This window comes from Oratosquilla oratoria, chromosome 4, assembly GCF_046742065.1.
Source record: "Oratosquilla oratoria isolate Oo_2021 chromosome 4, ASM4674206v1, whole genome shotgun sequence".
NCBI lineage: Eukaryota > Metazoa > Arthropoda > Malacostraca > Stomatopoda > Squillidae > Oratosquilla > Oratosquilla oratoria.
The window spans coordinates 84647078-84671512 of NC_134780.1; the positions used below are offsets into that span (position 1 = coordinate 84647078).

The 24435-nt window shown below is 38.5% G+C and overlaps 1 protein-coding gene across 1 annotated transcript in view; it reads right to left on the reverse strand.

Annotated features, from left to right (window-relative positions):
• Window positions 1-1201: 1201 nt before the first annotated feature.
• The window catches only part of LOC143025010 (uncharacterized), a 29093-nt gene continuing 5859 nt past the window's right edge, over window positions 1202-24435 (reverse strand). The window contains exons 2-8 of the mRNA XM_076184615.1: window positions 20946-20996; window positions 19961-20171; window positions 18511-18590; window positions 15937-16391; window positions 15146-15210; window positions 14915-15024; window positions 1202-6782 (exon numbers count right to left, since the gene is read on the reverse strand). Coding sequence (XP_076040730.1) covers window positions 6708-6782; window positions 14915-15024; window positions 15146-15210; window positions 15937-16391; window positions 18511-18590; window positions 19961-20171; window positions 20946-20996 — 1047 coding nt within the window. The 3' untranslated portion in view covers window positions 1202-6707. The remainder of the gene's footprint in view (window positions 6783-14914; window positions 15025-15145; window positions 15211-15936; window positions 16392-18510; window positions 18591-19960; window positions 20172-20945; window positions 20997-24435) is intronic.

The window sequence follows — 24435 nt, forward strand, 5'->3', positions numbered from 1 at the left end:
GGGGGCTATGCTCGTGGTGTCCCGTCTTCATATCTCGTTTTATCTAAACTATTTTTAAATTCATATATTGTTTTTGCACACACTATTTTCTCATCTAACTTGTTCCAACTGTCTATTACTCTGTGAGGAAAGCTGTTCTTTTTCAGATCTCTTCTATAGCTGTCTTTCTTGATTTTCTTTCCGTGTCCTCTTGTATTTCTATCATCCCATTTTATTTGGTCCTCTCTATCAATAATTTCTATGCCTTTCATGATTCTGTAAATAGCTATCAAATCTCTTCTCTCTCTACTTTGCTCTAGTGTCTGTAGCTCAAGTTTTGCTAGTCTCTCTTCATATGATAGTTTTGAGAGTGTTGGTGCCAGTTTTGTAATTGCTCTTTGTATTCTTTCAAGTTTTTTTTATACATTTTTTTTGTACTTGGTGAACCACATCGTTGCTGCATATTCCAATCTTGGTCTTATCAGAGTGATTAGTATTTTCTTCATTTCTTCATCCTGGTATGTAAATGCCACTTTGATTGTTCTTATTAAATTATAAGTTTCACCAAATATCTTATTTATTTGTTTGTCAGGTGACATATTATTCATAACAATGACTCCCAGGTCCTTCTCATGTTCAACTTTTTCTTATTCTTTCTTCTCCCAATTTATATGATCCTGTTATTCTGTTTTTGTTTTTTCCAAATTCCATTATACTACACTTTTTAGTATTGAACTCCATCTCCCACTTACTACTCCATTCCCAGACTTTATTTAGATCACTCTGTAGTGATTCACAATCTTCTTCCATGTTCACTTTTTTTAATAGTTTTGCATCATCTGCAAAGCAGCTCATATAACTTTCAATTTCTTCATCCATATCATTAATATATATAGCAAACATTATTGGGGCCAGAACTGTTCCTTGTGGAACACCACTTATTACTTCATCCCAATTTGAGTGTTTGTCTCTTATCACTACTCTCTTATGTGGTACTTTGTCAAAAGCTTTTTTTTAGGTCTAGAAATGCACAATCAGCCCATCCATCTCTTTCTTGTATTATATCTATTAGCCTTGAATAGAAACATATTAAATTGGTGATGCATGATTGTCCTTGTCTGAATCCAAATTGCCTTGGATTTAGCACATTGTTTTTTCTAAATATTTTACCCATCTACTTTTGATAATTTGTTCACAAATTTTTGCTTTTGTACCTGTAAGTAGGGTCTTCTTTATTTCTCCCTTTATCTATAGGTACTATATTTGCTTTCTTCCAATCATTTGGAACTTTTCCTTCTTTCAAGGAACTGTTTATTATGCTATGTATTTTGTCTGCCAGTTCATTCCCGTATTCTTTCAAAATCCAGTTTGCTATTTCATCAGGTCCATGCGATTTTCTGACATCAAGATTACTCAAGTGTTTCAATATTTCATTCTTTGTTACTTCTATTTCTTTCACAGGGGGGACTTTCTCTTTCCATTCGATCTCTTCAGGTTGTATGTTCTCCCTTGTAAACACTGATTTAAAATGCTTGTTCATAATTTCTGACATTTCAATTTCCTCTGTGTATTCAACTCCTCCTTGTTTTAATTTCACCAAATCTTGTTTGTTTTTCAGTTTGTTGTTTACAAATCTGTAAAATAATTTTGGTTGATCTTTAAATTTTCTATGACATCTTTTTCATATTTTCTCTTTTCCTCTCTGCACACTTGTGCATATTCATTTCTATAACAAGTATATACTTTCCATTTTTCAGGTCTTTTGTGTTTCTTCCATTTGGTCCAAGCTTTATCTCTTTTGTCTTTTAACTCCCTACTTTTGTTGTACCAGCACTTTACATATTCTTTTCCTTGTTTTTGTCTTGGGACATACTTTTCCACTCCTTTTTCATAAATTTTTGTCAAATATTCCATTTCTCTTCCACTGTTGTTTCTTCTTTGTATATTCCTTCCCAGTTTTCTTTTTGAAAGAATTCTGTTTTATCAAAGTTTGTTTTTTCATGCATCATTCTTCCTTTTCTATATTGTTCATTTCTTTTCATGTATTTTTCCTCATTTAGTTCCAGTTCAATCAATATGTGGTCACTTTTACTTATTGGTGTTTTATATTCAATCTTTTCCACTATTCTAGGTTCAGATGTGATTATTAGGTCAAGTCTCGATGGTTCTTCTCCATTTCTATACCTAGTGTTCTCCTGTATCCACTGTGTCATTGTATGTTCAATAATCATCTCGAGTAGAACATTTCCCCATGAGCCATCTCCACCCATTACTGTCATCTCTTCCCAGCAGACTTCTTTGCAATTAAAGTCGCCCATCATAACTATTCTTCCTCCATCTTCCATTATCTTATTCAATGTTATCCTTGTGTCTTCTAACATACTTTTATGTTCACTCTCTTCCCACGAGGCTGCTTTTGGAGGCACATAATTTATCATAAACTTTCTGCTCTTCTTACCTCTGTCTTCCATTTTGATCATAATCATCTCTACTGTATTCATTCCATATGTGACACACCTCACATTTATATCCTTCTTAGTCAGGAACATAACTCCACCCCCTTGTTTTGTCTCTATTTCTAATCCAATAATTATATGCATCATGTCCTACACTGTTGGGTGGTAGTGGACCTTTTAATTTCGTTTCTACAATACCCATTATGTCTGGTTCTTTTTCCTTCAGATAATCATTCAGCTCATTCAATCCTGTTATTAATCCATCTATATTTGTATAAGACACTTTTAGTTTGCTGCCACTTCCATTGTATTCTCTATTTCCCTTTTGTTTTTCTCTAGTATGTCATATTTCCTTACTTTCATATTCACTACTCTCCAATAGAATTTCTCTTTTTCTGACTCTGTTCTCGTCTCGTTTTTTTCCTTAGCTTCATGTCTTTTCATTTTTTCCTCCTCTCTTTCTTCTTTATTCGTTTCTCTTTTTATCCATACCTTTTTATATTGTTCACTTGCTGCTAGTTTCCCTGTTTTTGCTAAGATATTCTCTGCCGTCGTTTGTGACCTGAATTTAATCTTAATTGGTCTGGTCTTATCTGTACTATACTTTACGAGTCTATACATCTCTTCAATTTGTTTCATGATTTCAGGTTCATCTTCCTGAACTAATTCTAGTAAACTGCTTACTTTTTCTTTTTCCTCATTGATTCTTGTGGTTCTATTTAGGTTATATTTCTCTTCCATTCCTAATATAATTATACATTTCTTTTTATCTGCTAAGTCTCTTACTATATTCTCCTTCTGTCTCATCACTTTAATAACTGAGTCTTCAGTTTGTTCTTTCATTTGCTGTTTTATTATGTCAGTAAATGCAACTTTACTGTTTTCTTGGATTTTTTTTCTAACCCTGTGCTTCTTTTGCTATGGCCTCTTTATTGTCTTTATCATTCCTCTTTAATTCCTCATTCTTTTCTTTTACTTCTTTTAACTGTCTTTTTAATTCTTCTATTTCTTTAGTTAAGTTTTTGTTCACCTTCTCTAGTTCTTCCAATTTTTCAACTCTCTGCGCAATCTTTGCTATGTTACTGAACCTACTTTCCCAATGTTCGGTCATTTTTCCAAGTTTTCCCTCTAGTCTTGCTAATTGTGGGAGGTTGTTATCCATTTCCCCCTCATTAAATCCCCGGAAATTATTATCCTCACCTTCCATTGTGCTGCTTTTATCTATATTTCTAATCTTTACATTTTTGTTAGTCCCTTCACCAAAATCATTGGTCCTTCTCTTGTTTACAAGACGCCTGGCCTCCTGGACCAAGTCCTCCCCTTCCTCATTTCCTTCCATTTCCCTCAGTAATCCCTCCCCTTCTCCTTTTTCCTCACTTTCCCACTACACCACGAGCTTTCCCCTTTCCTGTAAATACAATAAGGTACTTCCTTTGCGTTGAGATCCATGAAAATTTCGCTTTTTCTTCAGAACTCCAATCTTCGCCGTCCATCCGACGAAAGTGTGTGTGTGTGTGTGCGTGCATATGTGTGTGAGAATTCTGACACCATATTTCCCATACATGTCACAAAAAGTGACTAAATGGGATGGATTGATGGGACTAGGGATCTGGACTCTGTATGTTCCTCCTATAAAAAGTCAAGGCATAAGAGGGTCTGGGATGAGAACTCTAACCAGAATCCTAGTAATTGGGTCATTGTGTATAGTTGTGGTACAGATAAGAGTAAAATGGAAGATTCATGGTTTGTTTGTGAGAAGGAAGGTGGATGTGTTAGCATTTAGTGAAAAAAAGTTGAAGGGGAGGAGTGAGTTTCAATTTGGGAGCGTGTTCAGGATGGTGTATGGAGTGATGAGTGGTAAAAGGCAATGAGAGGTTCTGGTGGTAAGTGATGAGATAAGAAAGTGCTCGATGGAGTGAAGTGAAATGTCTTCGAGAATGATGTAAGTTAGAGTGAAAATGGGATAGGAGATAGGGATTTATGAGTGCATATAGTCCTGGTGGTGAGAAAATTGAAGAACTAACAGAAGCTTTTTGGATAAATTTAAATACATGTCTAAAGAGATAGAGAGTTATGGGCCTTGTAAATGTAGTACAGGTGGGGGTATCTCAATGCCTGAGTAGATGAGCCAATAAATGGAACAGTACAGAGGTTTGGAGTGTCAGATAAGAATTATGGTGGAGATATGATATTGAGAATGTATTTCTATGCAGCAGTACCCGAAGGGAGGATTGGATTTATTTTTCATTTTGTATATATTTTTTTTATTATCATTATTATCATTATTATTACCTTTTACTTATTGATTAATTTCTGAGGAGTAGCTGAGAATGTAGGAAAAGTGGAGGAGGAAAAGGGAGGGACCCAGAGAAGTGGTGAGAGTGAACAAGTTAAATGAAAAGGATAAAGAGAAACAGTACCAGGAACTGACAGTGGTGGTGGTGAGTACAAGAATATTTCAAGGAAGAAGTGACAAGGGTGCAAAGATGATACATGGGACACAGAGGTTCAGGAAGGAAGAGCAGGAGAGGCAGCAAATGGTGGGATGAAATGGTGATGGCAGCAGTGGGAGGGAAGTGAGCATATGAGGATGGGCTGCAAGGTAGAAGAAAGTAAAGGCAAAAAGGAGGGTGAAATAAAATGGGGTAAGAGTTTGACAGAGAATTGTGAAGAGAGTGAGGTGGGGGAAGATGGGTAGTATTTCAAACAATTGCTGGAAGTGGAGGAGCTAGAGGAAAAGATGCATTACAAAAAAAAAATGAAAGTGATGAGATCAGTCAGGTAGAGAGGAAAAGGTAAAAGGTTCAGATGGAAACATGTTAATGGAAGTAAAGGCAGTAAGGGGAAGACGGATAGAATACTTCAGAGTTGTTGAATGTGGAGGAAGTTGGGCACTGATTGATTGTGGCAGTGTGAGGTGCTATGAAAATGAATGTAATGGGAGAGGAAAATGATGAGGTTATGTGAAAAGACGAGGTACAAAAATGGAAGAAATACAGCTGAAGAGAGATCTTGGGGCCAAATCAGAGACCAAGCATCAGCCCCTCAGGGCTGCACCTCCAGATGGAAGTGAAGGTTTTGATGATGATTCCTTCTGATGTCCACCTTGCAAGATCACAGCATGCAGATATCTGTCATTGATCACTATGACAAAGGGAAAGTTAAAAAGAGTCCTGAAACAAGGTGTCAGCCCCTTAAAGGATGCTGTGTTTCGAAGATGCACAGCAGGGAGATGTGCATCATCTGTTTGAAATGCGACTATATTGTTGAGTATATTTGTATATAGCAAGTTGTTCCATTGATATTAAAATATCAAAACAAAGGTAACTCATATACAAAATTCTCCACAACTGAAATTTTGATGAACTTTTGTACAATTTCTTATTAAATACTAAATAACATTGGGTATTCTACAGCTCATAAACCTATGTGTAGGCAATAACACGTTATTCAACAAGTACTGCAAGGCATTTTCCTGAGATAAAGCCAGTGGACTTTGAAGGAGTGAGCATTATCAACAACTTCAGTGATATATGACTTTCAAAGAAGCATGCTTTAGTAGAATGCTGTCCTTATATCTCTATCTGGAAGGCACAATAATACCTACAGATCTTCTGATGGGTTAATTCTCTAACTGGCTCTACAAGGCTGTAACAGGAGCAGCAAATCCTGTCAACTATTAGGATACTATGATCAGAGAATGTTAAGAAAGACAACCTTTTTACTGTTAATAATAAAGAATAGAACTTATTGAACAAAGCCTTACTTGACTTCCCTGTTTGGTACCCACCAAAACAAGTCCCCCACACAATGATGCTCACCTTTTTTATGGGTTGCACAAGCTTTAGATACAATATTCAGTATAAATCTCCATCTGCTAATCACAGTTATGATCTGAAATGTATGTCCAAACCTTATGATAATAATGATTCAGGCATAGTTTCATGATGAAAGCAAATTGGCAAGAGATACAGACAGAAATACACACACAAACCAACCACATCAATAAATAAGTTATACTATATAAATTTGAAGTCTAACAAGCTCTGGTTACAGAGGAAGATGCACAAAATTAAACTATACACATATTAGTTTCCAAGTTGGAGTGTAACTGTAGTCTACAGGAACTTAGCAGACACTAACTTATTGAAATTTGGCTTTTTTTGGTGTTCTCCTATATTGAAGCTCTGCAGTACATCCTTTAACTAAACACAGAATGTTAATCTAAAATTGAATCCTAAATACTTTGATAATTTAGGTATCCTGTTGATTTCATGTAAGATCTTCTTGATAGATCGCAACATCACTGGCCTGGGAAGCAGAGAGATCCCTGGTATGATCTGATGCCTGTTAAAAAAAGAACAACTTCTATTAAACGAGTTCCAACTGATGGAGGGGTCAGTTCTACAAAAGAAATGTTACTTATCAACAGAGTTATAGTTAGGGACATGAACAGACTTCAATATCTTCACTGTAATATCCAAAATTCACTCATTCATTCTATATGCCCAAACCATCCCGGTATTCTTTGATCAGCCAAGTCCTTTTCCAGCCCAGCTCTCTGCAACACCTCTTCAATTTTAACTATCTGAAATGACAAGGTAAGGCAGAGAGTGGGGGATGGAAAAGGAGCTGGCAGATAGGGTTGATCAATGGTGGTTTGGGCATGCGGAAAGAATGAGTGAAGAAAGACTTGAGTGCAGAAGGCAGAGGTGGGTGGAGTGAACTTCCAGGGTAGACTGAGAGTAAGATTAGACAAGGTGAAGGGGGCCTTGTGTAAATGGAGAATGTCTGTTGAGCAGGGAAGGGAGAGGGCATGAGACAGGTGTGTAGAAAATGGTTGTGAATGGATGATAATGTGAGAAAACTCAAAGGGATTTCTCTTTGTCTCCTTTAATTACTCATGAGTGGATGAAGAAGAAGGGTTGCCATTTAATGAACCAGTGGGACTAAATCAGTTTCAGCTGTTGGGGCCTCCTCTGGAATTGCTGTGTCTTGCTGCATTGCTTCCAATTCAAGCAGTGGGCAGGAAGTAGGAATGACCCTTCATCCACAAACAGCTAAGATAACAGGGAAAATAAATAGATAATGAATAGGCGAGAAACAAGGAGTTGAGAAGAGTGGGGGTGGAAAAGGAGATGGGAGATAAGGTTGATGAAAGAGTACTGTGAGAGTATTGGGAAGGTTTGGACACATGGAAAGAATGAGTGAGGAAAGATTAGTAAAAGAAGTGTGGAAGGCAGAAGTGGATGGAGTGAACATGAGGGGTCCACCAAGGATGAGATGGATGGATGGGGTGAAAAGGGAGTTGAGCAAGAGGGGGATGTGTGTTGAAGAAGGAAGGGAGAAGGCAGAAGATAGGGATGAGTGGAGAATGGCTGTGTATGAACAATACTGTGATGAATCTAAGGGAGTGTGTGGGGGATGGGGAGGGTTAGGAATTGGTTATGTATGAATGATATTTTGATGCAGCCTGAAGGGATTTCTCCCTGTCTTCAATGTTTCTCCATGAGGGGACAGGAAGGGGGGTTGCTGATAAAATGAAGCTGCCTTACTGTGGACATGTTGTTTCTTTCTGCATTGCTTCTGATCCAGGGCAGTGGACAAGATGCAGGGATGACCTGACATCCATGATGAGCCAAGATGAGAGGGAGGGAGAGGCATGGATTGGGAGTGGAATGGGTGGGAGTGGAATGAGTGGGAGTGGAATTATGCCATTTGACTTTGGCTACCTCCCTTGTAAGGGGGCAAAAGCCCTTTGTATATGTATGTATCAATATTTAGGGCATGGTTTTATGATTATGTGTTTTTTTGCAGTCATACTAATTACCAACAACTCCAGTGATACTGTTTTTAGTTAATATTGGCATAATTTATTTGTGGCAGTCTATTGCTTCTGTAATTTTTAAAGCATTTGGTCACATCCATATCAAGATAATCGAGATGTGATACATTATTGACAATTTAATGTGAACTTTGAAACACCATGAATTGCCTTGAAGCTCATGTTGTCATTGAAGTCAGCATATCCAGAACATATCGGAAATCTTAGTGTCTCAATATTGACATGGCCACATGCTTTCAAACTTGCAGATATGATAAAATATGGTACAGTGTTAACTAAAAAACCTGATGAGAGTTAACCATTGTTACAGAACTGCCTCATACCTTTTTTTTTTGTAAGATTACAATGTATTTAGTCCTAGTCCTACTACTCAACATTCAAGATAGATCCATCCTCAGACTTCCATTAGTTTGTCTTCCACAACAAACAAAAACAAACATGGCTTCTCAAAGCTCATGTCAAGGTACAAGTAGTAGTGTCACATTTTGAATCTTGATATTGATGCCTACAAATGATTTAAAATTTAGATAGGATCAAATACAGCATAACTTATCTATGTTAATATTAACTAAAAACAATGAATATCATCAGAGTTGATGGTAGTTTTGGTAATTAGCATGACCCTTTATTTATATACATTACATTCAATGCACGGAACTTACAAACGGCTTTAACAGACCAGTAGTCCCCCCTTTATGCAGTTTCTAGGCTCTTCTGTACATATATACATATATACACATATACATATACCTAAGGCTTTTTCTGCCTCACAAGGATGGTAGCCTAAAATACCAATAGTATCTAGTGTTCCCAGGCAGTCCCCCATCAAAGTTCTATCAAAAACCAATGCTGCTTAATTTTGCTGAGCAACTTTATAGTTGATTTCTGGGGTGATTCTATTCTTGACCCTATCCGAGAGTTGACACCTTGATGTGGTGGATAGGCTTGAGAATCTTGATGATTACAAAAGCTATGTCAATAGAGAGAAAATCTCTGCAGGGTTACCCATACCAATTAGCTTACTATCAAATGTATATAAAGTATTCTCCAAGATCCTTACAAATAGACTGAGTCAAGTTTTAGATGAAAACCAAGAGAACAAGCAGGTTTTAGGAGTGGATACTCAACTCTAGACCATTTACAGGCGATTAACCAACTAATCATGAAAACGACAGAATACAATATACCCCAGTGTTTAGCTTTTGTAGATTACGAGAAGTCCTTTGACTCGGTAGAACAAATAGCAATACCAAACTCGCTACGCAATCAGGGTACAAACAAACAGATCGTAAGGATTTTAGAAAAGATTTATGCGAATGGTATCGCTATAATTTGACTACATAAAGATTCAGAAAAGATCAATATCAAAAAAGGAGTAAAGTAAGGCAATACCATTTCACCCAAATTATTTACAGCTTGCTTGGAAGATATTTTCAGAAGGTTGAGTTGGGAAGAGAAATGTTTGAAGATTAATGGCAAATATTTGAACTACCTAAGATTTGCAGATGACATTCTTATTTCAGAAAGAGCAGAAGACTTGCAAGAGATGCTAAGTGATCTAAAAAAAAGTCTCAAAGTAGGTTTAAAAATGAATAAGACCAAAACCAAAGTAATGTTCAACACGAAAGTTCAAAGTAAAAAGATTGTCATTGATAGTGAGAGTCTTGAAGAAGTTGAGGAGTATAATTATTTAGGCCAGGCAGTGGAAGTGACAAAAGATCATGATAATGATATAAAAAGACATATTACAATTTGTTGCAAAGTGTTTGGTAAGTATAATAAAATCGTGAGAGGGTCTCTACCTTTATGTTTGATATGTAAAGTTTACAATCAATGCATTCTGCCAGCAATGATCTACAGGTGTGAGACTTGGAAACTGATGAAGGCAATGGAAACAAAACTAAGGACTGCACAGAGGAGAATGGAGAGATCAATGATGGGAATAACACTTAGAGACCAAAAGAGAGCAAGTTGGGTGAGAGAGCAGACTAGAGTGAAAGATATTGTGGAGGTGGTGAAAGAGAGGAAATGGAATTGGGCAGGTAAGTTAGTGCGAATGACTGATGAGCAATGGATTAAGTGTGTTACCGAGTGGACACTGCAAGATAGGAAGCGTGGAAGAGGGAGACCAGACAGGAGATGGAGAGACGAGATTGAGAAGTTTGCAGGGGTGATGTGGCAGAAGTTGGCACAGTTGTGTGAATCATGGAATGCTGTGAGGGAGGCCTTTGTTCAGCAGTGGCCTCAGAATGGCATATTTAATTTTATTCTATTCTACTATTTTTGAAGCACTGTTCTAAATATTCATGTAAGCTTGGGTGCTCTTTGCTGCCATTTTGTATTTGCTGTGCTGGGTTATTATTGTAAGGTCATGTGCAATCTGCAATTTCTCTAAGAAGACATGTTGGACTACTGCATTTGTGCAAGGCTGTTCCTATGTCAATTAGTATTAGGAGGAAGAGAGGAACAACTGCAAATTTTTAGTTCTTAAATGAAAATGTGAAAGAAAAATAGTTGATGTCGATAGAGATATTGGGGTCAGTCACCAAGTGCCAACAATTCAGTGCTATAGACCCTTCCAAGAAAGAAGGCTACCACCTTGTTTTCAATCCCGTGATGTCATATGGTGAACAAGCACAGTCCTAACATTTGTTTTGCTTTGACATTCTAGTAAACAAATGAAATGCATTATGATGCCAGTTGGTCCTTGAAAGCCCATATGGTGAACAAGCACAGCCCTTACCTTTGTTTTTCTTTGACATTCTAGTAAATAAATGAAATGCATTCTGATGCCAGTTGGTCTTTGAAAGCCCATATGGTGAACAAGCACAGCCCTTACATTTGTTTTTCTTTGACATTCTAGTAAATAAATGAAATGCATTCTGATGCCAGTTGGTCTTTGAAAGCCCAAGCTCCCACTTAGTTTGAGATAAATTCTTCATGGAATGGAAACTGATGCATAACACTGGTATGTAATTGTTTGAACAGTGACCATATCCAAGTCCTGTGAAGACTGTACATACATACATACATATACCAAGGCTTTTCCCCCCTTACAAGGGAGGTAGCCAAAAAGGACAAGGCATAAAATCATTCCCACCCATTCCATCCCCGAAAACACTCTACACCCTCCCTCCCATCTTAGCACCTCCTAGATGACGGGTCATCCCTGCACCCTGTCCACTGCCCTGGGTCAGAAGCAGTGTCGCAGGACACAGCACGTCCACAGCAAGGCCGCTTCATTAAATCAGCGACCCCCCCTCTCCGTCCCCCCATATAAAGGAGAGGACGGGGAGAAATCCCTTTGGGGAAATTCCTAAAAGCAAAGGCAGAGAGGACTGTAAATACACTAAAAATGGCAGTCCTCAGTGGTTGAGGCATGTCCACATGGATCTTGACTTGATGTTAGGTGCCATGGTAACCATAGTCCAAGTGGTAGTATCAATGTTTAACAGGATAAGGTTCAACAATCCATAACAATTTCCTCTTTTCTGTAATAGACTAATCAATGAGAAACAAGACATTCTTCTTTGGACATTCCCTGACTCTGCTTCTCCAAATTAATGCAGACTGCTGAGAAAATCATGCAACACCTTTGTAGCAGGGCACTGTAATCAGTATATTAAAAACTATTTATTCAAAGATGAGAGAGTTCTAACCTATGCAATGATCATAAATACTTATCAGATTTTGTCAGTGAGGGTAATTGGTAGTGATGGGACGAGTACTCGGAATCGGAATCAAGAATCGAAAATATCGGAACTTTTTCTGGTATCAGAATTGGTATTGGAATCAGAAAATTTTAATTGAATTCCCGATTCTGAAAACGATTCTTTGGAATTCATATGTTTGCAACTTGAATTTTTAATGCAGGTAATACAAACATACATATACCTCCCTTACAAGGGAGGTAGCCAAAAAGGAAAAGGCATTAAATCATTCCCACCCATTCCATCCCTGAATACACTCCACACCCCTCCATCCTCCCTCTTATCTTAGCACCTCCTGGATGACAGGTCATCCCTGCACCTTGTCCACTGCCCTGGGTCAGAAGCAGTGTTGCAAGACACAGCACATCCACAGCAAGGCCGCTTCATTAAATCGGCGACCCCCCCTCTCCGTCCCCCATAAAGGAGAAGACGGGGAGAAATCCCTTCGGGCTGCGTCAAATTTTGCTCACACATACTACCTCCCCCCATCCCCCCGCCCATTCCACCTCATGTATCACAACATCATCCATATACAACCATTCTCCATTCACCCCTGTCTTCTGTCCTCTCCCGTCCTTCCTCAACAGACATTCCCCTCTTCCCCAAAGCCCCCTTCACCTCATCCATCCACCTTATCCTAGGACGTCCCCTCATGTTCACTCCCTCCACATCTGCCTTCCATATCTCTTTTACTATGCTTTCTTCATTCATTCTTTCCATGTCTCCAAACTATCCTAATACTCTTTCATCAACCCTATCTCCCAAATCCCTTTCCATCCCTGTTCTCCTCCTCACGTCCTCATTTCTCACTCTATCTAGCCTTGTAACCCCCCATCATATTTCTCAGACACCATCTCAAACACATTCAAACTCCTTCTCTCTTCCTCTCTTATGTTCCATGTTTCTGCTCCATACAGTGCTGTTGGCACAATCACTCCTTCATACAGTCTCCTCTTAGCATCCATTCCCAAATGTCTATTCCTCATTACACTTTTTAATCCACCAAGGCATTTACTCACTTCTCTCAATCTACAAATTTTGACGCCCCTCCTGAAATACCACAAGGCACAGACTCATATGATGTGTCTGAAGAGAAAAGTGATAATGAAAGTGACTTTACCTTCAGCTTTGAAAAATTCTTCTCTGAACCCAAGTACATGACTGGTTTACAGGTGGCTGTGGGTCTCTTCCAAGAGAGAACTGTGGCAACAGATTTTATATTCTCTTCACGTAGGATATTTTCGTTTAGGAATGTCCCCTGTGGGGCTACAAGGAGGTGCTAAGATAAGAGGGAGGGTGGAGGGGTGTGGAGTGTATTCAGGGATGGAATGGGTGGGAATGATTTTATGCCTTTTCCTTTTTGGCTACCTCCCTTGTAAGGGGGAAAAAGCCTTGGTATATGTATGTATGTATGTATGTACGTAGGATATGCTGGGCCCCGCAAGCAGCAAGCCCGAGGTAATGCACTGTAGGCGGTTGGCCTTGGGCATGAATAAAGACAGTACCCACACTCATGTATCACTCGCCTATCACATACTCCATTACTCTCAGTATTAAATTTCTGCTTGCCATCAAAGACCAAAGTATCCTTCTACAAATGTTTTGTTGTTTGTTTGTTTCCACTTCTCGTAATCATTGCTGTATGTCACTGTATGGATCATCTATAATTTCAATCTTGCTCATGAACAGGTAATTGCAGTTAGTTATGAAATCATGAACATGGATGAATACTTTCTTCATATGAAAAATCAATAGAATAAAAACAATATTATAAAGTACTGGTTCTTGATCCATCCTTCACCTGACAACAAAATATTATATGTATTATGTTTCAATATGCATCACATATCATTTTTTACCATAAGCCAGCTAATTTAAAAGTAAAATTGCTGAAGTTGCCACAGTACCACTTTGCATTTCCTAACCTCACCCAATATACATACATACATATACCAAAGGCTTTTCCCCCTTATAAGGGAGGTAGCCAACACCCAATATAATCTGATATAATTAATTTTATAGTTTATAAATGGCTATGGTGCATTAAATACATTTTCTGTATAAATGCTTAAATGGAAAATATTAGTTCCACAAAGTAATTCAAAATTTATGTAACTATACAAAGTATTTCCTCAAAATTACTCAATTTACTGGCTAATTACTAACTCAACACCAGTGTAAGCATAAGAGCATTCAGCCTCAGCCTGCAAAGAAGGCTATATAGAATGTCATATTTGAAGCAGCAAGTAGGCATAGGTAAATTTAGTTAGGTAAACCTTCAACCTGCTGGAAGACTGAATGGGTTCACCAACCAACCATACCACCCACCCACCACAGCACCAGAGAAAGCAACAAATAACTGTAATAAGGTACCATATGATAGAGCAGTGACATACTCAAATATCCCAAGAATCTTAACCAACACTATAGGTCAATGGATGTTGGTGGGGTGCTTGAGTGCATAATGTATGCAAGCATGTTCAGTGCATGTGTGGAGTGGTAAGCAGTCACTCCTTCTTTCTCCAGTTGTTGCTATTATAATATCATTGCAGTCATTTAATACTATACATGTCTGGCATTGGTGAACACCAGACTACTGTAATATCACATCATGATATCATGCTAATAAACTGTAGCTTACCATATTCATCACTAAATTAGCCTTACAAATTAAAAAGAAACTGATGAACACACACAGTTCAACCATATTTGTTTCCATCAGTGATATATGATGTCACTACCTGTTAATTCCACATCTCTTCACTGTAAAGTGCCTATTGTTGGACAGGTGTATACTTCCATCTAGATGAGTGGCAAGGAGACAATTCACAATTCATCACACAAGCCAGCCACTAGCAGGTGACCATTGTTGGTCCCACAAGAACTTGTATATAATAATAAACCAAATGAAAAGTGTAACCTACCATGGAAGATGAAGAATCAAGTATGTCTTCCAGATATGTGTCTTCATCTATTTCTTCTTCAATGTCTTCTTTGTCACTTGTGCTTCTGTCATCATGCAATTCCTGCCCTTCTGATGATCCAAAACAAAAGCATCAGTGAATTTTCACATATATCAGAAAATCATCCCATAATTAAACATAGCTTCATTTCCACACAGTATTCATCTGAATACATCAATTATTAAATATTACCTTTTAAACAACTGGATTTATCTATATCTGAAGGCAATGACAGAGGTGGAAGTTTTGAACCAGTGCTGTTGGAAACAAGATGAAATAATAGTATAAGAATATGTCTTCTCATTCCAATCACATCTATCAATTACTCAACCCACCGGTTGCCCTTAGTCTCTCTTGCAGAAGACACATGGCCTCCTAGTTTTACCTAATTGTAGTATAATGAAAAGAAGCAATGCTCATTGGGTTCTGTCTCTAATTCTCTAATTTTTCTAAGACACTGAGACTCAAATTCATGTACAGTTCCAATGTAACCTATATTCATGTTTTCCACTTCTCATATTTAAATTTGAACTCGTATATTGTTTGTGGGCTTTCTCAATTTACTCCCACGACCTCTTAAAGTCCTCCCATCTTTAATCAGGAGATCTCTTCTGTTATGGTAAAGTGTGACTGAGGTTGAGGCTAAATACAAACACAGGGGCTCTGTTCTGTGTCTTCTACAGTATATTGCCAACTAATTGTGTTTGTGGTGGAGCCTATGATTATTTGCAAACTGCTTTGCTCCATCCATTGTTGCTTTCCAGACTTTTTGCTAGTCTTTCCTCATTCTTTCCATATGCTCAAATCATCTTAGTATTCTTTTATCAATCCTATCTGCCATCTCTCTGCCCTCAGTCTCTGCCTCAACCAATGAATGAAAGTAAAACAAGAATGTAAACATGAATCCAATAATTCTGATAATAAGCAACAGGTGAGAGGAAGTGTGTGTACAAAAATACAAACATGACAAGTTTATAACTTACTGTTTCACAGGAGGAAGACCATTATTCCTTTTTAACGGATCTCCATCTCCTGCACTGGATTTAACAGAGGTCATATCCAAGGACAGGGATTCCAGAGGCCCAGTATTACTCTTCCGATTCACATCACTTTTAATGCTTTCCTGTTTAACTTGCTTTGACCCAGAATTGGCTGGCCCATCCGAAATATGTGACTGTTCTTCAGTTATCAAATTATCTTTCTTGATATTGATGTTATTCTTATTATTATTACTAGATGATCTAGTCTTGCTGTTCACACTGGCACTTTCATTGGAATTACTGGTTCCATTTGGTGTAATGGTCTGCTGATTTGTTTTTGAGTTGGAAGCTGTTGTAATATCTTCTGAGTAGCCTGCTGAATGAGAGCAAGACTGGGAGTCATCATTTGAGAGTGAGGATGAACCTGATGATGTTTCTGCAAAACTGTGTCTTGATTCCTGGGAAAGAGTAAGAACAATCAGAAGAGCATTAAAAACAAATTCAACAATCTAATTCATGCCTATATCAATAGTGACACTTTGGTAGAATTTGAGATAATAATAATAATAATTGTTGCCTCAAGCTTCAATCTATATATCAAAAGGGTTCTGCCTTCTCACAAGGGGGGTAGCCAGCCAAGGCATGTACTTATCTTCCACTCATCCCACACTTATGTATTTCCCTTTTAAAAATATCTTAGCTCCTTGTGGATGAAGGGCATCCCTGCCTGGATCAGAGGCAATGCAGCCAAACACAGCACATCCACAGCAGGGCCTGACAGCTGAAGCCGGTTTACCCCCACTACTTTATTTACATGGTGACCTCCCTCCTCATCTTGTAAGTGAAATGGCAGTGGGGTGGGGGGTGGGTGGCGATAAACCAGCTTTGTTTATCAGGCCTTGCTGTGGAGGTGCTGTTTCTTTCTACATTGCTTCTGACTCAGGCAGTGGGCGGGGGGCAGTTTCACTGACTGGAAATCCATAGCTTCACAATAGCTGGCAATTGTCCTCAGACTCTCCTACATATTACTGTGAAGAAATTTTGGAAGAAAGAGTGATTGTGCTTACAACACTGTACGGAGCAGACTTGGAATGCAAGACAGGCAGAAAGGAAACATTCTAATGTATTTGAGATGAAATGTTTGACAAGTCTCATGTGAGTTACAAGGATGGATTGTGAGAAATGAAGAGGTGATGAGGAGCTGATGGACAGGGGTGATGAAAGGTTACTGGGATGGACTGGGCATATGGAAAGAATAAGAGAAGAAAAACTGGTAAAAGGGGTGTGGAAGACAGAGGTGGACAGAGTGAACTTGAGGAGTACAACCAAGAATAAGTTGACCTTGAGGTCCCTCCAGACTCCACTGGTACTGGTGATACTTGACAGCTTTCAAAAGGAGCTCCATGTTATCATATGATTTCTTCAGATGGTCTGAGTGGGCAATAGAGATGCTGGGGGTATTTAATTCCTTTTAAAAAGACCACAATTCCTACACTTTCTGATTAAAGAAAAGTACACAATGCCCTACATAGGACAAATCTGATAGCTCTGAATGCATGTACACATTTATGTACACCTATGCATGTATATCTCAAAAACTAGAGGTGATAAGAGAAAACTGGTTTCATATCTGAAATCAGCACCCCAAAATTACACTGGCACAACTATTCTTATGCGTCCCTCAATTTTTATGTAAACCAGTGTAACCATCTATATATAGTTCATAACAACCACACTAGAATAGGTCTCCACAGCATGGTTTCCAATATAATCAGCAAATCACACAAACAATTTACAAATACTACAGAATGGAGCACTGAGAGTAATAATAGGATGCACCAAAACCATCACAATAGGACACCTGCTCTCTGAAATCAAAATCTTTCCAGTAGAACATCATATGAAAAAAATAGGAACACAATTCTATGCCAAAACCCTGAACAATGCACACCCTTCACACTACATCTCACAAGCACACCAACAGAACATAACAGTAAAACTACCCCAGCAGCATACTACTCAAATATTTACAATGACCTACCACCCAAACCATATGAAACATCTATACGGAAACACATTCACACCCAGATAATTAACCAAGCCCTTCGAGTAAGACCACTTAACTCAATACTACAACAATAACCCCCACAGAGAAAGCCCTCCCAACCCAAACAAGAATCACACTAGTATGAGTGTGTTCTGGAGCTCATCCATCATTAAAACAATCCCATCACAGAATAGGATGAGCTACAGACTCAAACTGCGTCAAATGTAACCACCATAAAGAAGACACAGAACACCTCATACTACTATCCCCTACACTGGCAATACATAGACAACACAACAACTTTTCTCTAAGTGATTTATGCTCCCAACCTGAAGCTGTTACTGGATTCTTGGAGGTTGCAGCCTGTCTTCTGTAAGATGGACCTGGGGCAATGCATTGACTCACTACCTCTCTTGTATGGTGGAAGAGGCCTTCTGGTATATAGATTGCTTAGTAGACAGTTAGCGGAGAAGAAGGATACAAGAACTTGTATTGATCTCCAATACTTATAAATTTAAAGAAATACTTACACTTTCATTTTCTCTATGGCTATTAGCCACAGCTAATTTACTTTCCTTTAACAATTGTATCAGAAGAGGAGATTTCTGGCCTGTTAATCAGAAAAAAATTACATGAAGATATCTATATGGATTTATTGAAGGACTTTGAAATAATAAATAATTTTAATCAAAAGCTGGAGAAAACTGACACCTGAGAAATACATGGGTAGAGTAAACAGACAGAAAAATGAAACAAGACAAGGTAAGGAATGAGACAAAAATATTGATGAGTTAAACACCATGTGAGGACGGAGCCTCTATTTGTACAGCATCTTGCTTATTACAGCTTTTTCAAGTACTGTACAAATAAAGGCTCCATCCTCACATGGTGTTTAACTCATCAGTCTTGTTGGCAACTGCTACTTTCATGAGGAAGAAAGAAAGAAAGAAAGAAAGAAAGAAAGAAAGAAAGAAAGAAAGAAAGAAAGAAAGAAAGAAAAAAAAAAAAAGTTTTAGTTCAACAAGAGGAGCTTGCTGTTCAGTAACATGGCTAAATATTTGTTTCCTGGTTTTATGGGCATCACAATGAACAGTGTCACTGAGGATTTTTTATGAGATGCCGACATCCTGTTAAGTCTCAATCATTTTTTTCCCAAAAAGAGAAGGGAATATTAAGAAATAAGACTGAAAGGAAGAGATGTTGTTTGAGGAAAGGAGAAAATGGGATGAAAATATAAGCAGAATATACAATATATACACATATATCATAACAGCATGTAATAAATTAAAATGACAACTTCATCTTTATATAGAGGACATCCATCAGAGTAGCATCAACCCTTAGCATGTGATGACACTGACATAAGTGTCATGAGGCATGAGTGAGTATACAAGAATGCCAGTGCTGGCGTACTGATTGTACTTTTTGAAGTTGTAGCTGAGTGACCCCCGTACTCTGTGAAGAGGCTTGATTGCACTTTCTGTGGCTATCAACATTCTGGACAAAAGAGAACAAGTCTTACAGCTATAACTTTATAATGTGTGTATTGTGATGCATCATCAAATCATTGTACATCAAGCAGCCTACTATGCACACAATTATTCGACTCATATTGAAGAGGTTAAAGGCACCACATAAGATCTAACAATGGGAGAGAGAACTAATGTATGAAGAATGGCTACACAGGGTAGTCATTCACTTTTAGGCCCTTTGCCATGGAGATATTCCTAAAGGTGAAGTCATCTGAAATCAGTCATATTTAAATCTGCAGAATATATCCCAGAGCAAAGGAGATGATAGAGTAAGTCTTATTCTATTTGTCATATTTCATAGGCTGATTTCATTGCATAAGAAAAGATAAAGTTAGAAATACAAAAGAGAAAGAAACAGACAGACAGAGAGAGAATAGAGGACAACATCAAAGCAAAAGATACATAAGTCAAACAAGGTGCTACAAAATATTCACATAGTGCTGCTCACCATTTTCCCGTCCCAAACAAAGTTGTGATTTGATGTCATCCCTGCCTGGAAAGTCCCAGTGTGCCTTATGTCCTGACTCTGGCCCAAATACTGCCAAAGAGAAGTCAAGGCCAAGACACTGAAGAAAATCATAAACCAGGGCAGCTGCAAGACTACCTTCGAAGCTTCCAAGTAATTGTTTTCCTTCCACATTCAGAAGTGGAATATCTTTCTGATGAGGAACCAAGATAGCACTGTCAGTTAATAGCAGAGTATATTACTTAAATTATAGGATTACATTGTAAAAATAAATGCAGACTAAAACTACAGTTATTGTAAATTGTAAGGTGTACTAAATCCACCTCATTCTCAGTTTTTCTCTCAAGTTTACTCCAACCACTTTTGCCTTCCATGCTTTTTGCAGTTATTTCTTCACTCACTCTTTCTGCATGATCAAATCATCCCAGTAGTCTTTGATCAATCCCATCTGCTAGCTCCTTCCAGCTCCACCCTCTGTCACACTTCCACATTTCCTACTATTCATCCTTGTAACAGCCACCACACTTTTTAACCACTGCATCTCAAACATATTTATGGTCCTCCTTTCTGCCTCCATTAAAATCCAAGAACACCCCCCTACACTATCATGGGCACAACCACCTTTCTATACAGCCTTTCATTTGCGCTTATTCCCAGATACCTATTTCTTATGACATTTTTAATTCCCCAATGATATTTACTTGCTTCCTTTACTCTATATTGTAATAAACCTCCACCCCTACTCTATTTCCTGCTACATGTGACCAATGATCATAAATATCTAAAGCTCTTCACTTTCTTTAGGTCCTCTCTTAGGTGCACTAGAATTCCCAACTAAGTTTATTATCATTAGGAAAACTTGACAAGTAAATTATTTTTTTCATCATAGTCTGGTGATCTGTCAAAAGTAAAGCAAATTATGTCACCATGCACAAGTATTATTTACTGACTTGCTTCCCAGTCTTACCTCCTTAAAATCTTCCTCTAAGGCCAAAAACACGCTAGCCCGGAGCTGCGCCTGAAAGAAAAAGAAATGTACATTTACATATTATCCTTCAAATCAATGTAGAAAGTATGCATGTGTGCACTGGAATTATTCCACGACTTTTTTATTGCAACATAAGTATACCCCCTTTGATCCAGTGACAACTACCATGGATGTTCTTACCAAAGGCTTTTTCCCCCTTACAAGGGAGGTAGCCAAAAAACAAAGGCATAAAATCCACTCCCACCCATTCTATCCCCACATACTCCACTCCCACATGAATTAAGTCATCCAAGGAATGGACCTTAACTAGAAAGGGTTAAAGCAGTGTGCTAAACATTACTTTTTGTAATTAATGATTTCATAGTTGCCTGGAGTTTTTTTTTTTACTAGAAACCCAGTCTCACAACAGATGGCAATGATTGTTAAGCCCTCCCATAGCCTAGGAAGAAACTCTGGACTGAAGTCAGCATTTCTGTATTTATTTACCTACAGTAGAAGCTCGATTTAACGAACTAATTCAGCCAAGGTCCACTCCGCTAAAGTGAATTTCCCGTTAAATTGAGCGAGTGAGTGTTGGTGTAACAGTGTTGCCAGAGCGGACTGTAAAAATGATACGTACCTAAAAATTCCCTAGTGTACACACACACACATACAGTATATATATCATTGTAAGTGAATTATAGGCAGCACAATCATGAATTGCAAACGAACAGCAATGTGCAGTAATTTGTGTGTGTGTGTGTGTGTCGTGTAACAATGATATGAGCTGTCTGTGAATTTCGCGGAATATTAGTCATAGCTTCGTGTTTGGTTCGATGTACATAATTCTAGCGATTAATAGGACTGGGCAGTTGGTTTTTGGATAGTGAGCGTTATTGTTGTGTTGTTGCAGAAAACGTAGTTTGTCGTTATAGAGGTCTTTTTTCGTGGTGATTACTCTCGCGTACTGATTTTGAATTTTCCCATCAATTTACTGTTTCATTATTTTGTTTTCCTATTATACCATCTATTTCTACTTGAATATATTTCTGCTACAATTATACTTTATCATATACTGAATTATATATTATTGTGTATGTATATATATATATATATATATAATGTATTATATATATATATATATCTATATATATATATCTATATATATATATATATACAATATATATTTATATACCTCCAAAATAAATTATAAATTTTTCCTTGACTCCACCACCACAATCTGGTAACATCTGGTAACATTGGACTCTGAGACACGCATGTGGCCAGTTGACGGAAAATGCTCAACTTAGCGGACTGTTCCCGCTAAATTGAGCTATTTCCGTAGACGTGTGTCTGGCCGGCTATTGGAAAATGGTCAACTTAGCGGACCATTTCTGCTAAGTTGAGTTTTTTCGTTATTGCTATTTGCAGTTCGCTAATTTGAGCTTCCGCTAAATTGATATCCGTTAAATCGGGCTTCTACTGTGGTTGTATTTTGCGGGAAGGGGAGCTACGTTCATGGTGTCCCGCCTTTGTACTCGCAGTGTCTAGTTTGCTTTTAAACTCATGAATGGTTTTTGCGCACACTATTTCATTGTCCAGTTTGTTCCAAGTGTCCACCACTCTATGTGGAAAACTGTTTTTCTTCAGGTCTCCTCTGTAGCTATGTTTTCTGATTTTCTTTCCATGCCCTCTTGTGCTTCTCTTGTCCCAGTTTAACAAGTCCTCTCTATCAAGTATTTCTGTGCCTTTCATGATTCTGTAGATGGTCAGTAGGTCCCCCCTCTCTCTTCTTTGCTCCAGTTGGTAACTGTGAGACTGTTTCCATGTCTCCAGCTAAATGTAACAGGATGGGACTTAGACATCATTCTTGCCATCATCAACCCCACTTTTTCTAATGAACTCCAGAAACAATCACCATACTTGAGCAATGCACTCCACATGAGAGTTCAATATCTAAGCTTCATTATATCAGGAAGCAAAATTTCATTGTATATATATACACTGGAGTCCCAAAATTCAACAGGATTGGAGATGGTTAAAGAAAATGGAGAGAGTGAGTGGTTTGAGGTAAAGGTGGGACTTCGTCAGGGATGTGTTATGTCGCCTTGGCTGTTCAATTTATACATGGATGGGGTGGTGCGAGAGGTAAATGCAAGGGTAGTGGGTCAGGGATTGGAGATGGTTAAAGAAAATGGAGAAAAGTGGGAGGTGAGCCAGCTGTTGTTTATAGACGACACTGCACTTGTGGCAGGATCAGAGGAGGGATTGAGGAAGTTGGTGACAGAGTTTGGGAGAGTATGTGATAGAAGAAAGCTGAAGATAAATGTGGGTAAAAGTAAGGTGATGAGATGTACAAGGGGTGAAAGTGGCAGTAGACTGGAAATGAGCATTAAGGGAGAGCGACTGGAGGAAGTGGATAGTTTTAGATACTTGGGTGCAAATGTGGCAGGAAAAGGTGGAGTGAAGGTGGAGGTAGAATGTAGACTGAGAGAAGCAAGTAAATGCCTTGGTGGATTGAAGAGTGTAATGAGGAATAGACATTTGGGAATGGATGCTAAAAGGAACATGGAACATAAGAGAGGAAGAGAGAAGGAGTTTTAATGTGTTTGAGATGTGGTGTCTGAGAAGTTTGTTGGGGGTTACTAGGATAGATAGAGTGAGAATTGAGGCGGAGAACAGGGGTGGAAAGGGAGTTGGGAGATAGGGTTGATGAAAGAATATTAGGATGGTTTGGACACATGGAAAGAATGAGTGAAGAAAGACTAGTAAAAGAGGTATGGAGGGCAGATGTGGAGGGAGTGAACATGAAGGGACATTCTAGGATGAGGTGAATGGATGGGGTGAAGGGGGTTTTGGGGAAGTGGGTATTGTCTGTTGAGGAAGGTTGGGAGAGGACAGAAGACTGGGGTTATTGGAGATTGGTTGTTTTTGTTTGTTGTTGTGATGCTTGTGGTGGAATGGGCGGGGGGATGGGGGGTGAGGTAGTATGTGTGAGCAAAATTTGACGCAGCCCAAAGGGATTTCTCCCTGTCTTCTCCATTTCTGCATGGGGGAACGGAGAGGGGGGGTTGCTGATTTAATGAAGTGGCCTTTCTGTGGATGTGCTATGTCTTGCGACACTGCTTCTGACCCAGGGCAGTGGACAAGGTGCAGGGATGACCCGTCATCCAGGAGGTGCTAAGATAAGAGGAAGGGTGGAGGGGTGTGGAGTGTATTCAGGGATGGAATGGGTATGAAAGATTTTATGCCTTTTCATTTTTGGCTACCTCCCTTGTAAAGGGAAAAAGCCATTGGTATATATATGTATGTATTGAACTGGGTTTGTTTTTTGAGGATTTTGATTGTTTAGTGTTGAAATTTATTTAGGTGCCTTCCAGTGGTGATTTCTTTGAGTATGCCATGGGTCTGGGGAATGTGACAATTACTCTATGTCTTCTAGCCCCCCCCCCTATATATGTTAGGAGTCGGGTGCATATGTGAGGTACCT